Here is a 17,245-nt window from a genome sequence, read left to right on the forward strand (position 1 = left end):
GAATTGGCTACTTATGGAGACAGAATACAATACTAGGCTTGATGGACCTTTCTCTTTGGTCTCTCCCAGTATGGCAATGATTATGTTCTTATATAAATAGACAAGGCTCAAAGAAGAGATTAACTGCTTATAAACAAATACTCCTGGTGGAATTTTGCACTACTGTGCAATGCAGAATTTGTGCAAAATTCCCCAAGGATGTATGCACAGAATTTTGGTGTATGGTCGGCACTCCCCCTCTGTTGGCAGCGATTCAGGCAGCCTTCATGGGCTCTGGAGGCTTCTCTCTACCTTGGTCCTGCCCTCCATGATGCAGGATCATGGTACAGGGAAGCGTGCAGAGCGGGCGGCAGGCTGCCATTGACAGGAATTGGTGTCGATAACGTAGTGGACAATGGGAGGAGAGAGAGAGAGATGTTAGCTGGGGGTGGGGACAGGGGTCTTTTGTGTTTTTTTGAAAGCATAAACAAACCACTCTGTACAGCGCTGCCTATGTCTGTTAGCGCTATGGAATTAATTAATAGTAGTAGTAGATTCATGTTTATCCATTCCATTGGTTATCGGATAGAAAACAGAGGGTAGGGTTAAATGGTCAATTTTCTTGGAGGAGAGTAAACAGTGGAGTACCGCAGGGATCTGTACTGGGACCAATGCTATTTAACTTATTTATAAATGATATGGAAATTGGTATGATGAGTGAGGTGATTAAATTTGCAGATGACACTAAACTGTTCAAAGTTGTCAAAACGTATGCAGATTGTGAAAAATTGCAGGCAGACCTTAGGAAATTGGAAGACTGGGCGTCCAAGTGACAGAGGAAATTTAATGTGGACAAATGCAAAGTGATTCACATTGGGAAGAATAACTCAAATCACAGATTCTAGGGTCCACATTGGGGGTTAGTACCCAAGAAAAGGATCTGGGTGTCATTGTAGACAATATGATGAAACCTTCTGCCCAATGTGTGGCGGCAGCCAAAAAAGCAAACAAGATGTTACAAATTATTAAAAATGGGATGGCTAACAAGACTAAGAATGCTATAATACTCTGTATCGCTCCATGGTGCGACCTCACCTGGAGTATTGAATTCAATTCAGGTATCCTTATTTCAAGAAAGATATAGCTATACTAGAAAATGTTCAAAGAGCAACCAAGATGATAAAGGGGATGGAACTCCTCTTGTATGAGGAGACTAAAAAGGTTCTTCAGCTTGGAAAAAAGATGGCTGAGCAGAGATATGATTGAAGTCTACAAAATCCTGAGTGGAGTAAAATGAGTACAAATGGATCAATTTTTCACCCTGTCAAAAATTACAAAGACTAGGGGATACTCGATGAAGTTACAGTGAAATATTTTTAAAACCAAAAGGAAGAGAAATTTTTCCACTCAGAGAATAGTTAAGCTCCAGAATGCATTGCCAGAGGTTGTGGTAAGAATGGATAGCATAGCTGGTTTTAAGAAAGGTTTGAACAATTTCCTGGAGGAAAAGTCCATAGTCTGTTATTGAGAAAGACATGGGGGGATCGTTAGCATGGAATGTTGCTACTCCTTGGGTTTTGGCTAGGTACTGGGGACCTGGATTGGCCACTGTGGGAATAGGCTATTGGGCTTGATAGACCATTGGTCTGACCCAGTAAGGCTATTCTTGTTCCTATGTTCACTCCACTCAGGATTTTGTAGACCTCATCATATCTCTTGTTAGCTGTCTTTTCTCCAAGCTGAAGAGCTGTAACCTTTTTAATCTTTCCTTACATGAAAATTGTTCCATCCACTTAATCTTTTGTTCACACTTCTTTTTTACCTTCTCTAACAACTTCTTTTTTTATATATATATAAGATTTGGCACTTTTCCACTCAGATCCAACAGACTGCTAGAACCTGTCGCTTCTTCCTCTAATATTACCAAAATCAATAAATATTACAAAATTATAGAGTCTGTATTACGTAAACAGATCCCTTTGAGGGCGGATATCTTTTGTTTACTCATGCCAGGCCATTGGGTCTGTCTAGGGAGGGAAATGCATAGCTGCACAAGGCGACATTACTATCGAGAAAATTTATTCTTTTGTATTGGAGACAATCTGATACCCTTACTTTCATCTTATGGAGTAATGAAATGTTTACATTGCTGAAAATGGAATATTTAGATGTTAAGCGAGGGTCACTTTGACTATAGAAATGGTATATCAAAATCTGGTCACCTATATGGGAAGGTTTGTCACATAGAACACGTAGTATCCTATTGAATTCATGATGCTGGAGCTCTCATGTTGGGAAGGGTGTGTGTGTGTGTTCAGTTTCAACTTTTATTTATTACATTACTTAAAGCTTCCGTGAAGAACCAACGCGGAAAGCTTTGCTTTGTCAGTTGTATTGAATGGTTGGTTTTGTCAAAGTACTGTATGTATTTTGTCATGGTGTGTAATCACTGGAAAATCAATAAATATTACAAAATTATTTAATGTTTATTTTTATCTCCAAATTGATCACTTCACTTGTTCCAGTTGATATGTAAACATGTTAAGAGACAGAGGGTCTTTTTACTAAAACCATGGCAAAAGTGGCCTTGTTGCACCCTTACTGATTACGGTATATTTGCCATGTGCTAAGGCTGCTTTTACTGTGGCTGGAAATAGACCACGTTTCCTAATTAATGGCCACTCGCTACTTTTATAAAATAGATTCAAGTAATGCTTATTTAACAGGATTGAAAAAATAACTTTTTGTCAGAAAAAACTAGTACTTCCAAGGACTTCAGAGGTGACACTCACAAGACCATGTTAGTTTCAAACTTCTGAATGCAGCATACTTGAACGTGGAGAGTGCGCCTTGAAACAGCCTTTGCGGTGAAACATGAATTTATATCAGGAGTAACATTCCCTTCCCGACGCAAATGCAGATAAGTTTTTTGTTTAAAATATACTATAAAGCATTGGTTTAATTAAATTAGAAAAATTATTATTTCAGCACTTTAAGCAAACTAAGCACTTTATAGAAACCATCACTTTAAGCAAGCTTAGCACTTTATTGAAAAGTACATTTAAAAAAAAAGTTTAGACTAATAAAGAAATAAGGTGGTTATCCACTCCAACTGATGTGGTCTTGTGAGTGTCACCTCTGAAGTCCTTGGAAGTACTAGAGTTTTTTCTGACAAAAAGTTATTTCTTCGATCCTGTTGAATAAGCATTACTGAATCTATTTTATTAAACTGTACTTATTCTGAAAAAACAATGCTATCTAGTACCTGTCCACGCGATAATTTTGTCATTCGCACTCAGCCATGTAAAAAAATTACCACTTAAGCCCCTTCTGTGTTGTAGGCGATAAGGTCCCCTGCACTAATTAATTAGCAAGCCTCAGTACTAACTGACTTGTGCTACCATGCCTAAGCTCCACCCCCAAACACACTCTCTTCCCAGAACATAAAAAATATTTTTAGTGTGCAGTTTGCACTTGCAAATTGGCCATTTTACTGTGTGATGCCAGAGCACGTCCCACGATAAACCTTTTTAATGTGTGGTAAGTATGTTCTAGCATTTACTGCAGTTTAGTAAAAGGACCCCAGAGAGAACTGCTACATATTGGGTAGGATTAAATAGCCACTTCTCTCAGTGGAGGAAGGTACATAGTAGCAAGCCTAAGGATCTGTATTGGGACCAGTGCTATTTTAATATCGTATTTACAAATGGGAATGTTGAGGAAAGTGATTGAATAGTTTAGTGTCATCTGCAGACATAAAATTGTTAAATCGCCAGCGAACTGTCTGAAATTGCAGGAAGACCTTAGGAAATTGGAAAACTGAGCATCCAGATGGCAGATGAAATTTAATATCTACAAAAGTAAAGTGATGCACTTTGGGAAGAATAATAAAATTCGTAGTTATTTGATGCTAGGTTCTACATTGGGAGTCACCGCCCCCAAAAAAGATATAGATATCATAGTGCATAATGCCCCCCTTTTATTAAACCATAGCGCGTTTTTTACCGCCGCCTGCGGCAGTAACAGTTTGGACGCTCATAGAATTCCTATGAGCATTGGAGCTTTTACCGCTCTTGCCAGCGCTAAAAATCCCGCTATGGTTTAGTAAAAGGGGGGCAATATGTTGTAAAATTCTGCTCAGTGTATGGCAGTGACCTACAAAGCAAACAATGCTAGGAATTACTGTTTTAGGAAAGAGAAACTAAGACAAAGAATACTATAATGCCTCTGAATCACTATGGTACAACCTCACCTGAGTATTGTGTGCATTTCTGGTTGCTGCATCTGGAAAAAGATAAAGCAGATTTAGAAAAGATACAAAGAATGGCAAACAACATTAGAGGGATGGAACAACTCATTTGAGGAAGGGCTTAAGAGGTTAGGATTCTTCAGCTTGGAGAAGAGACAGCTTAGGGGGTAAACATGAACCAATTGTTTACTTTTTCAAAAAAAATGGGCATTCCAAGAGGTTACATGGTAATATTTTTACAACAAATAAGAAAAAAAATAAAAAAATGTTTTTAACTCAACGATTAGTTGATCTCTGTAACTTGTTGCCAGAGGATGTGGTATTAGCTGTAGCATTTCTGGGTTAAAACCCCCCAAAAGTTTGGACACGTTTCTTGAGGAAATAGACCTTAAATTGTTATTGCAGCAGTTATGGAGAAAGCCTCTACTTAACTCTGGGATTAGTAGCATGAAATCTTATTACCCTTTGGGATTCTGCCAGGTACTTGTGACCTGAATTGGCCACTGCAGGATACTGGACTAGATGGACCATCAGTTTAACTCGGTATAGCTATTTCTTATTTTCTTATGTCATACTCAGTGTAACATAAGGCTAGATTTATTATACAATCTGAGTCTTATATTTTGCTATATCCCCTTCCAAGTTCAAAGTGAATTCCAATTTTAAAAAATCTAGTTATTTCTGGAATCATTTAATTATTCAGTCTTCAGACTGATCCTAAATATTTATTTAAAAGAATTTGACAAAATTTATTGAAACAAAAGAAACAAAAAAAGATCTTAATTAACCCCCCACCCCTTTTACTAAGCCATGATAGAGGATTTTACTGCAGCCCGGAGCACTAAAATTCTCCGATGCTCATAGAATTCCTTTGAGCATTGGAGCAACATCGGAGCATTTAGCACTCTGGACTGCAGTAGAAACCTCTACCGCATCTTAGTAAAAGGGGTGGGTGGGTGAGTTGGTAAATGATTCAGTTCATTCATGAGAAACTTAAGACATTCATGAGAAACTTAAGACAAGTTCGGAAATTCTTCGAGAAAACTCAATTCCAGCTCATAGTTCAGTCCTTAATACTAGGCCTACTTGACTACTGTAATATCCTCTACCTCCCATGCCCTACAACCATAACAAAACAGCTACAACTATCCAAAACACAGCACTAAGACTTATCTACTCATTAAAGAAACATGATCACATTATAGAAGCATATCTCCAATCGCACTGGCTTCTAATCCCATCAAGAATACAATTTAAATTCTACTGCCTACTATTTAAGACTTTATACGGAGACAGTCCAAACTACCTGAATAGCCGCCTCATCCACAACACCGCAACCAGACATAGGAAAATTCATACCCCATTCTCATACCCCCCAATTAAGGAGGTCAAACAGAAAAAAACTATATGATGGCCTCCTGGCCACTCAAGCAGCCAAACTAGACAACCAAATCGCCAATCTACTGACGGCATCCCTTGACTACAAGACTTTTAGAAAAGAAATAAAGACCGTACTCTTCAAGAAAACTCTGAAAAAAGAAATAATACCGCAAGTCTCAAACTCCACCTCTCACTAAAGCCAACTACCCCAAACAAATAACCTTACCCATTTCTTACTCTCTTTGAAAATGACCAATTTCTTTTTTTTTGTAAGTTCTTGTTGTAATACATCTTGGATAATTCTTTTGTAATCTGCCTTGAACTGCAAGGAAATGGCGAAATAGAAATCCCTAATGTAATGTAAATGACTATAACTAAAGGATCCGTCTTGTAAAAATGGCTTCCTCAGTAGAAAGAAAATGAATAGCCAGATTCCCTGGGAGTGTAATCTATTACAAAATGAAAAATTGAACAAGGAGCCCATATAAACTGGAGCAAGCCCGATTGTAAACCTTTTTGTTTTTACGATACCAATGTTTTCTATTCAGCTGGATACTTCGGGTTGTGAGGGTCTACTAGTGGTGTAATCTGCATTGTCCCCCTCCTTTATTAATGCGTAGCATGGGTTTTAGCGCCGGCATCGGCGGTAACTGCTTTGATGCGCATAGAATTCCTATGAGCGTTGGAGTAGGTACCGCCGCTACCGGTGCTAAAACCCACATTTTGTGTTAGTAAAGGAGGGGGTGTATTTTTTTAGTTTGGGGGGGTTTGCTTTTAAATTCAGTTTTGTAGTTCCTTTTAAATTTTATGTTTATTGAAATTTGTAACCCGTCCTGTTATTGCCTAAGGAAGGGTGATATATTAAATAAAACTAAACCATATGGAACATATTAGTATTCTGTAGCTTTTACAACAAACTTATGTTTATTAGTTACTGTAGACCTTTTGTTGTGTAGGCTCACAATTACATCTCTCTGTCTGATATGATGTTTCAGAACATAGAGTGTAGTTTTGAAACACAAAGTAAAGGGTAAAAAAATAATTTGTTTAGGAAACCGAAAGTCCATCAAGCCCAGTGAGGTTAAACTAGCAAGATAATCAGAAGCTGGCATTTGACAAATCAAAACTATTTTTCCAATAATTTTTTGTGTAACCCCCCAAAATCCCCCCCCCCCCAAAAAAAAATTCTATATTCATTTGCTTAAGAAATGTAGAGATCTTTTTTTACTGAGCTGTGCTGGTAAATGGACTTAGCATGTCCCAACGCAGATCTTTCCTGCAGGCTAAGCCCATTTCTAGTACAACTATCAAAGAAGCATCTTTGTAGTTGTTGAATATCTGACCATGTGCTAATCTTAGCGTTAGCACGCAACTATTTAAAAAAAATGTTTTAACACGGGAGCACTTACTTCCCCCTGTTTATGGAGTGATAAGAACTCCCGTATTATGAATGCGCTAATCAGCATCAATATTGTTGGTACACTAACTAAATAGCATGTCTACCCCATTCTCTGCCCCTGACACTCCTCCTCCCCCCCAACATACAAATTTAAAAATATATATATACTGTGCAGATGGCAAAACTAACGCAGCATGCACAGATGACCTAATGCAGGACATACTAAAACATTCTGCATTAGCTTTGCCCTGTTTCCTACATTAAGCATGCATTGGCGCTTAGTGCAGCTTTATAAAAGGGCCCCCTATGAGGCAGGAATAAATGAAAGCATCACAGCGATGACTAACTTCTTATGATGTTCATTCATAAGAAATGTATATACAGCTTTAAGTGAGTGGACTGTACTATATAAAACACAGTAGGTTTATGTTTATAAAATATGGTATGAATATTCACTTGTAGTATGCATTTGTTTTTCAGAGTTTCTGTAAAGAGTTGAAGATGAGTCCCACACAGTGGGATTTTCCTGTGGAATTATGCTGCCGACCCATGGCTTTTGTCACCCTCACTGGTTTGGATGTAACTTACAATGCTATCCATCGTGCAATATGGGATGCATTTTGTGTCAATCGAAGAGCTGATAGAGTGCCTATTTCTTTCAAAGTGCTTCCTGGGGATCATGAGTATCCTAAATGTAGATCTAAGGTATAAGATTTAGATAAACATTTGATTTATAGAATTCATCAAGAACCTAACTCTGTTTATTGAAGGAGATATACATATCGGGCTATGCAATATGCTTTCTATGTGCAATAGATTTCATAATCCCTGAATTCTAGCCATACCATGCAAGGTTACATTTGATGATGTCTTACTTTATTTAACCTTTGAGGCTGGCAGTATTTTCAGAGCAGCATGTGATTTCTGTTTTAATTAGGTTATATTTTTCCCCAATCTTGACATGTTCAAAAATCAATACTGATTTCTCCAGTCACAGATGCATATTGATGGTTCAGAGCAATCTGTGTGTATCAGGATTTGCTATCTGAAGTAGAGAATGACATGGGGAAAAAATCTGTCCCCGTCACCGCCCCGTCCCCGGCCCACCATCCTCTGCACCGCCCCGTCACCGCCATTCCATTCACCGCCCCGTCACCGTCACTGCCATCCCTTTCACCGCCCCGTCACCGCCACTGCCATCCCATTCACCGCCCCGTCACCGTCCCCGCAGCATCCATATAAGCCTTAGTACTCTAATATTTAGCGTATCCCATTCTTATAAATCAAAGTTCCTGCTGCTGAACTAGAGAAAGAGATGTTCAGCTGGCAGGGCTTTGTTTATAAATTTTTATTAACACAACTAATATACCACCATAATGTTTCCGACAGAGGACAAGTATGCAATAAATGCATTTTGCTGTTTCAATGCCAGTGCTCAGCAGAACAACAGACAGCAATATGGACATTCACCTTATGTAGTACTTTTTTAATATATAAAAATAGGCAAAATTAGTTGCTGTTTTATCATTATATTTTCTTGCCATTATAGTATTCTTCATTGATCATTTTTCTTTTTAAATTCAAAACAAATTCAACCTATCTTGTGTCCCAGCATGAATTCATGTTTCACTCAATTGGCTGTTTCAAGGGAATTAACCCTCCAACTTCCATTTGCAAAAATACCCAATGTTGTTCCTTCTATGAGCAATATTTAAATTATGAGGAACAACATTGGGTATTTTTGCTGAATTGTGTGACACCATTTGGGCTGAACATGAAGATTGAAAATGCCTGGTTAGCCCTGGACAGATGATTTGAACAGCCAGGAGCCTGTCCTGGCCATTTAAATCATTTTGAATATCTAGTCCAATGATAACAGAATTAGGGTGATTATAGAAACATAGAACTTTGTTGATCACTAAAAACAGTGGAGATTAAGGGTCTATCAAGCTCAGCATCCTGTCTTTGACACTGGCCAGTCTTGGTCTTTGGAACTGCCCATTGTGTCAGAAGCAATAGGGATTAAGTGACTTGCCCAGGGTCACAAGGAGTGTAGTGTAGCTCTAACCACTGGATTTAGAAGTTGGCTTCTTTTGGGATCTTTAACTCATCATCGCTAGGACTCGAATCTGAGTCCGTGGCACCTAACATAGAATGGAATTAGTATGGCAAAGTAATGAAGAATGGTCCAGCAGCCCCCACCCTCCCTCCACCTCACCTTATATTCGTTCCGAGTTTGCCGGCTTCCTTTTTCCCTAGCCGCACGCGTTCAAAAAGCCGTGCATTTAGCCAGCTCCCTCCCTCCACCTCACCTTAAATTTCGAGTTTTCCGGCTTCCTTTTTTCCGAGCCGCACGTGTTCAAAAATCCGTGCACGCGCGGCTGCGCGAGTCAATCAAACTTCTCCTCTCCTGCAACTTCCTGTTTCCGGTTGCGTCAGAGGAGAAGATTGATTGACTCGCGCAGCCGCGCGTGCACGGATTTTTGAACACGTGCGGCTCGGAAAAAAGGAAGCCGGAAAACTCGAAATTTAAGGTGAGGTGGAGGGAGGGAGCTGGCTAAATGCTACGGGCGGGCGGGCGGTGGCTGTGGGGACCGCGCGATCCTTGATACCTCACTGCGGAGACAAGACCATTCACCGCCCCGCGGGCGGTGAATGGCCTTGTCCCCGTCGCCGCAGCGACTGCTAGTTTTCTTCCCCGTTTTCGGCGGGTGACCCGCGGCTAAAATGCGGTGGCCGCGGGTAAACCGCCACCGTGTCATTCTCTAATCTGAAGGCCTAAATTCAAATCCAAGGAAAAACAAATTAAATGAATGTACAATCTCCTTTTCATTTACCAGAACAAACTATAAAATAGTTTAATGACATTGATATCTTTGTGGCCCTTTTTACTAAGCTGCGCTAGGGTCCAACGTGTCTTAACACAAGAAAATTGGCCGGGTTCTGTATAGGACGTCCAGTCTCAGCATCTGCCTATGTGGCTTTTGTGAATCGCACATGGACAGACGCCCAACCCCTCCTAACCATCCTGATTCTCTAATCGGCATCCATGTCACAGGCGATCAGCTCAGCAGAAATCCCCCCAGCCACGAAGTCGGCTGACAGGAGGGATGCCCGGTCCCTCCTGCTGAAACCCCCAGAGCCCCCCCACGAATGTCCACAGCAGGAGAAGTGCCCAGCTCCTCCTGCCGCCATCTCCCGAAGATCACCGGCAGGAAGGATACCCAATCCCTCCTGCTAGAAACCCCCTCCTCCCCCGAAGATCAAGGGGCATGAGGGATGCCCACTTACTCCTGCCGGACCCTCCGCCTGAAAACTGGCCCCCACCCAGATCCCCCATACCTTTTTCTTGTAGGCCGGCCTGAGGGATGCTTACTCCCTCCGGGGCCTTCCCCTTCCTGGTGCACCTGGGATGCACTGGGGAGGGATCTAAGGCCCTGATTGGCCCAGGTGCCTAAGGCCCCTCCCAAAGGAAGGAGGGCCCTTAGGCACATGAGCCAACCAGAATCTTAGGCCTCCCAGTACATTCTAGGATGCACTGGGTTTGGCCAGATCCCTTAGGCCACTCCCATGGAGCATTTCGCAGGCTTATATTTAAGGCGTCTGTCTTGCACCTACAGAGACTTGTAGGGACACTTAATCATGCCCAAGGCCTCTTCCAGATAAAACCATGCGTCTGCCCTTCCTTAGGCATGCTTAAGCATCCCCACGCATCTCTGTAGATGCAAACAAATTTTTTAAAATGTGCGATCAATTGGCTGCAGACGGTGGTAGGACACCTACAACTGCCTGCAATCGGGATGCGCATTTTGAGAATCAGGCCCTAAGTGTTTAATTTTTTAATATTTTTTTAGAGGGGGGAGTTTCAGGTGGAGAATGGGCATGGATGTGCTAATCAACTAGTGTGCAGAATTACTAAATAGGTGGTAAGTGCTCTTGTGTTCAATTTTTTTTTTTTTTTTAATTGTCATGCGCTAATGCTAACAGTGCATAGCCAGACAAAGATATAATGGCAAACCAGATCTTCACCTCAAGACACAGAAGAACCCCGAACCCTTTTGCCTTCCCCCCACTCAAACGCACACAGCGCAAGAAAATGTTTGACAACCTTCTGGCAACACAAGCAGCAAAACTCAACCATTCCATCTCTAACCTGCTGATGACAACGGGCGACCTCAAAACATTCCGAAAAGAAATCAAAACCCTGCTTTTCAAAAAATTCATCCAAATATCTTAACCCCTCTTCACCTACCTCCAGATAATTCTCCCGTATAAAATCCTCCCCAAATCACCTACCAAGTAAACAGATCCCTGAAATGTATTGTAATCTTACCTACTCCAAATGTAATCTATTCGTTTATATCACACAGTTCTGCACTGTCAATTTGCTATCCAACTTGTAAATCCCCTCGGAATCTTTCCAGCTATATCTCCTCTGTTGTTAAAAAAAAAGTGTATCTTCACTGGAAAATGTCCAGTCAAATCTTTTGTAATCCGCCTTGAACTGCAAGGTATAGGCGGAATAGAAATCCGTAATGTAATGTAATGTAAAGGCCAAATTTATGGCCATACTAGAAATGGGCTTAGTGTGCAAGAAAGTCACATATAAGAGCGCGCTAGCAGGTCATTTTATAAAGGTGCGCTGCCAAGCCACCCATTCGATTCCTATGAATGGCTTGGCATTTAGCATGTAATGTAATGTAATTTATTTCTTATATACCGCTACATCCGTTAAGTTCTAAGCGGTTTACAGAAAATATACATTAAAATTATAAATAAGAAAGGTACTTAGAAATTCCCTAACTGTCCCGAAGGCTCACAATCTAACTAAAGTACCTAGAGAGTAATAAAGAAATGAAAAGTGGAGATAGAGGAAAAATATGAAAATAAACATTCTAACAAGTCTGTATTGAATTAAGTACTTTGGAAGGTTGAAGAAAGGAGAGAAAAGAATAGATGCAGAAGGAGGAACCATTAAACAAAAGAATTCTGGAGAAATTTAAATGATAGAAATAGAACAAAACAAAAACAAGTGGCAAACAATGAATAAGATTAAAAATAATTCATAAACTGAAAAAAGAAAAATAAAAACATTGTCTTCAATCAATGTTGCTCGGCAAAGCATCGTTGTAAAAGCCCATCTAAGTTCGGCTTTGTAAATGGGCCCCTGACTGGAATCCTGTAATTACGAGTGGGCCCTGATTCTGATCAGAAGTTGTGAACATTACCTCCACAATGTCCTTAATACGATATGACTTGAGGAAAAGAAAACTTGATTTGGAGGCATTTGAACCAGTGATTGCCTTCATAGTTTTTAACTGAAAATTTCCGGTCATAAAAATTTGAAAATACAGTGGTCTTATTGTCATACAGTCTTGTGATCCTTGTATGTATTAGAATGCTGCATACACAAATTAAGTTGTTAAACTGTAAATTGTGATATATCACCTTGAGTGAATCTCTTCATGAAGACGATGAGGAAATATTTCCATTCATGAATAAATTAAATATTTAAGGTGTAGTGATAGAGGAGACTGAACCATACAGTGTAACTAACTTCTGTTTATAAAAAGCATATCACCTTTTCAAGTGTGCCCCTGGTGGTATACAGATATATGGAAATAAAACTAGAATATTTTATACCTTTCAACAAAACTAATCTTACCAACAATATTTGAAGCTGGAAAAGAGAATGGAATCTGTTTTTTAAAAACTAGGCCAACACTTATGATGAAATGTGTTAAAATTGCTGACTCTACTATTTTCCTGCTTGGAAATGTTTTGCATATTCTTTCTTATTTAAATGTCTTGAGGTTCTGTTCACTTTAGCAAAATGCTGCTAGCAGTTTAATTAGTGAATGAAAAGACTAGATTTAGATTGCAATATAAATCATTCCTTATTAGTAAAAGTTGCTGTTAAAGTGAAATGAGAAAATACTTTGTATGAACTTTTTTTTAATCCTTTTGTTTCCTGCAGAGGACATCATATGAGTGGTACATTCCCAAAGGAATCCTGAAAACTGGTTGGATGAACAAACACTTGAATCTTGTGCCAGCACTGGTTGTGGTGTTTTATGAACTTGATTGGGATGAGCCACAGTGGAAAGAAAAGTTGCTGGAATGTGCTACTCGAGTGGAAATTGTCAGGTGTGTATTTAGAGCTGTTTTAGCGGGCCCTCTTTTGAAATTTCTTTTATCTTGTTGCCTTTATTTGAAAATAACATCTCGGAAAGTAATTTTATAAGCCATTTTATCTGCTAAGGGAAAATTAGGTTCTTAGCTCGGTAATCCTTTTTCTAGTAAATAGGCATTTCATTCCTGAACTCTTGGGTAGTCAATCCCTTCCTGTGAGATTTGTGTAGAGAACCTCATTAGCATTTTCTTCGCTCCATCTCTCTCAGCTGTCCTGTTACTCCTCAGTTTGTATTAAAGTAGATGGTCAGCCCTAGTGAGGAAACAGGAAAGGGAGGGCTACGGGATACTCCCCACGAAACAAGTTTGTTTTGCTCATAACACATAATAATGAAACCATGAACCGCTGAACATATAAATATTTAAACATATAATGAGGTAGAATGAACTAGCCACCTGCACTAACAGTTTTAGGGTTCTGAAGGATACCATCTGAATGCAGTGAAGTAGCACTATGTTCTTCTATCCTTGTCCTTATTTGATAAAGGAAAGAAACTAGAAAATTGGGCTTCCTGGATCGTCTGAGGCAGTAAGCAGACTAATGAACATCTGACAGGGCGGGCTTCAGGAATGAGGTACCTCTTTACTAGAAAGAAGATTATCGAGGTAAGTACCTAATCTTCCCTTCTAGTGCAATAGGCACCTCATTCCTGAACACTTGGGATGAATCAAAGCAGTCCCTGGAACCTAGAGTAGGACAGATGAGCCTGCTGAAAGAATAGTGGATCCGAAGGCAGCGTCCAATTTGGCCATCACATCCACTCTATAAATTTTTTGGAAAGTATGGGGAGAGGACAATGTGGTTGCTCTGCAAATTTCAACCTTGGTGGTTTCTATGTCTTCAGTAGAGAAAAAGATTTTGTGAAGTCTTATTTTCAAAAGAAGTCACTGTTTTTCTACGGACAAACAATTTTAATGTTCCCAGATGTATCCAGACAAACTCAGATTTGACAAAAAGCCTTCCTCATGCTTAGGTCTTGGCAGAGGGAGGCACATTTTTCCTAAAATTTCCCTGCAAATGTTTGATGACATGGGGGAACTGATTCTTTTGTTTTCCTGGATCCTGCTCATTTGAAAACATTTCTTTTAAATAAGGTTTAACATGTTGATAATGCTCAGAAGGTGTGAAATAATTTCTTAGAATTATATACAGGTATTGTAGTAAATATAGTACCTGCTTTAAGTAAATATCTATTTTCCTTTCTTTTGTTTGATTCTCCTTAACTCCTTCTAATGTGGGCTTTATAGGAAGAAATGTACTAAATTTGGTTTCTTTAGCAACTTTCCAGACCGGTATAGGTATCTTACAAGTGGATATATATCTCATCATGACCAGTAGGTGGAGACTGAAACAAAATTGTGGAATAGTACATAATAGGTACCTTCCCCTATTCCTATCAGTATTCTTTCAGTCTCAGCAGGTGTGAGGAGCTCTACCCATCTCCCTTGGTAGGGCTGTTGGAATTTGTTTAGGAATCCTGGTCCCCGTTTTTGTGCTGGATTGAGCTTGGGGGTGAAACCCGGTGGGTCTCATGCTGGGTCCCCCCCCTTTCCTCCACCTCCCCAACATTTTTCTAGAGGTGCCTCAGCAGTAAGCCTTGCCCCCTAATTGAAGCAAAGCATACTGCTATGAGAGCCAGTGGAGTCTGTTCTGTTAAAAAAAAAATAAAAATCCTGAGGTATTGCCGGTCTGAAGGGTTGCTTTCCCTTTAAAATTGCTGTATTTTACTGTATTTTTCAACTAACTGGCACTTTTTCTTAGCTAGGCCTCATGTGGAGCAATGAGCACTTTGCAGGGGAAAAAGTGCTCATTCTGCTCCAGACGCAAGGCACTCGCGGCCGGCCTGTGCAAGCGGTGTACAGGCCGGTGTGGTGGAGGAGCTCTGTCAGCAGGGAGCAGTGGAGAAGCTCGGTCTTCCCTCACCACCCACGGAGGGATTTCCTTAGCTGTCGACAGTGATGTTAAAAAGAATTCCCTTACCGCTGGTTCGACTGGGGACTCCCTCTCAGCTGTTTCTTTAACAGCTGATGCTTGCTTGCCTGCTTTAGTGGCTGGGACACTTCAGGCTTCCCAGCTGCTATAGGCCCTGGAGGGGTTATTTTGGCAGGAACTTCACCATTTTTACAGACAGGCCCCTGCATTTGTCTGCAACCTCAGGTGACCTTCACCCTGTATTGGAAAAACAGGGGCAGGTTTCTGCTGGGTCCCCTGCTGTGGCATGGGACCCCGGGGTGTTTTTACCCTGATTTAATTTTTGCATTGTGCAGAGCCTGTTTTCAGGCGGCTGGGGGTCCCGCGTGCACACAGGGGGTTTCGGAGGGGGGGGGTTCCCTCCGCATTCCCTGTGGCTTTGCCTCTCTCTAAGCCTTTGGTGTCCCCTCTTCCTCCTCCCTCGTCCAAGCACCCGAAAGTGTCTTGAGACAAAGATTTGTGGTTGGAGGTGCGTGTTGGCCTGGATGAGGACCTGGACCCTTTTGAGGAGTTCCAGGATCCTCTCGAGGGGACGGCCGCTGGTGGCGGGGCGTCTGGTTTCCCACTTTCCGGTGAAGAGGCGTCCATGGTGCGCCTATTTCAGAGGGATGAGCTGCCAGACCTGATTTGGCAGGTCTCATCGGTGCTGCGTTTCAAAGAGGCACCACCGGAGACCCTGCATGTGGGGGACCCTCTTCGTAGGGGGATCCACGCTGCTTCCCGCTCTTTTCCTATGCATCAGTATATTCGGGAGTGTCCTGGCACAGTGGAATATGCTGAAGACGCTGATGGGGACTGCTTTGGTACGTCCCGCTTGTAAGATACCTATACCGGTCTGGAGAGTTTCTAAAGAAGGAGAAATTAGGTTCTTACCTGCTAATTTACTTTCTTTTAGCCTCTCCAGACCGGTATAGGACCCCACCCTGTCTATTGTCGTGTTGTTATTGTGGCTGTTGCATATGCAGATTTTGGTTTTTCTGCAGTTTCTAGTATTTTTCTAGGGCCAGGAAGAATTGAAGAATAGCGGCTGTGGTTCGGCTGGCATAGCTGGCGAGCTGTGGGGACATTTTCTTGCTGGGATCTCTCCTTTGCATTTTCCAACAGCATTTGGGTTTATTAGTTGTTACTCCTGTGACTTCTCGACCAGCCTCTCTTAAGTTTGCCAGATATTTTTGCCTGTCTTCCTCTTTCTGCCACTTACTTGTCTCACAAAATGGTTTGTTGCCCTGACAATAACGCCTTATAATAAGAAAGGATGTATGGTAGACTTTGACCAAATTTTAGAAGACTGTGTTTGTGAAGAGCTAGGAGGAATGTATGGCGCAGTGGTTGGAACTACAGCCTCAGCACCTGGGGTTGTGGGTTCAAACCCTTCGCTGCTTCTTGTGACCCTGGGCAAGTCACTCAGTCCTCCGTAGCCCCAGGTACATTAGATAGATTGTGAGTCCACTGGGACAGATAGGGAAAATACTTGAGCACCTGAATGTAAAACCGCTTAGATAATCTTGATAGCGGTATATAAAAAAACCTAATAAACTTGAAACTTGTTCGGAGTCTTGTTTATTTCTGTTTCAAGTTCTTAGTTCTCCTTGGCTATTCGGCAGACTGATAGGAATAGGGGAAAGGTACCTATTATGTACTATTCCACAGTTTTGTTTCAATCTCCACTTGCTGGTCATGATAAGATATATATCCGCTTGTAAGATACCTATACCAATCCGGAGAGGCAAAAAGAAAGTAAATTAGCAGATAAGAACCTAATTTCTCCATATTGTTTGTTTATTTCCTTTTTTTCCTTTATGTTGATTATAACATGAGAAAAAATCTTAATTAAAAAATGCTGTTAGGGTTATGAGAGTGTGAAGAGCTCTGCAATTTTAGATCAAGCTCTCAAGCAGTTGTAGTAAATGAGTTTGAGGTAGTATAAATAATTACCGTATTTTCATGCATATAACACATGCGTTATACATGATTTTTACAAACCGTGCATAACCTTGCGCGTTATACGCGTGAGCGTGTTTTACAACGTTTTTTTTACATAGTTCCCCCCCCTGACGTCCGATTCACCCCGCAG

The 17,245-nt window shown here is 40.9% G+C and overlaps 1 protein-coding gene across 1 annotated transcript in view; it reads left to right on the plus strand.

Moving 5' to 3' along the window:
* Positions 1-17,245, plus strand: part of TRAPPC11 (trafficking protein particle complex 11) — a 148,870-nt gene that overhangs the window by 628 nt on the left and 130,997 nt on the right. Inside the window, exons 2-3 of the mRNA XM_033943164.1 lie at positions 7,488-7,712; positions 12,985-13,154. Of these exons, the coding sequence (XP_033799055.1) occupies positions 7,509-7,712; positions 12,985-13,154 (374 nt within the window). The 5' untranslated portion in view covers positions 7,488-7,508. The remainder of the gene's footprint in view (positions 1-7,487; positions 7,713-12,984; positions 13,155-17,245) is intronic.

Source organism: Geotrypetes seraphini, chromosome 1 (genome assembly GCF_902459505.1).
Source record: "Geotrypetes seraphini chromosome 1, aGeoSer1.1, whole genome shotgun sequence".
Taxonomy (NCBI): Eukaryota; Metazoa; Chordata; class Amphibia; order Gymnophiona; family Dermophiidae; genus Geotrypetes; species Geotrypetes seraphini.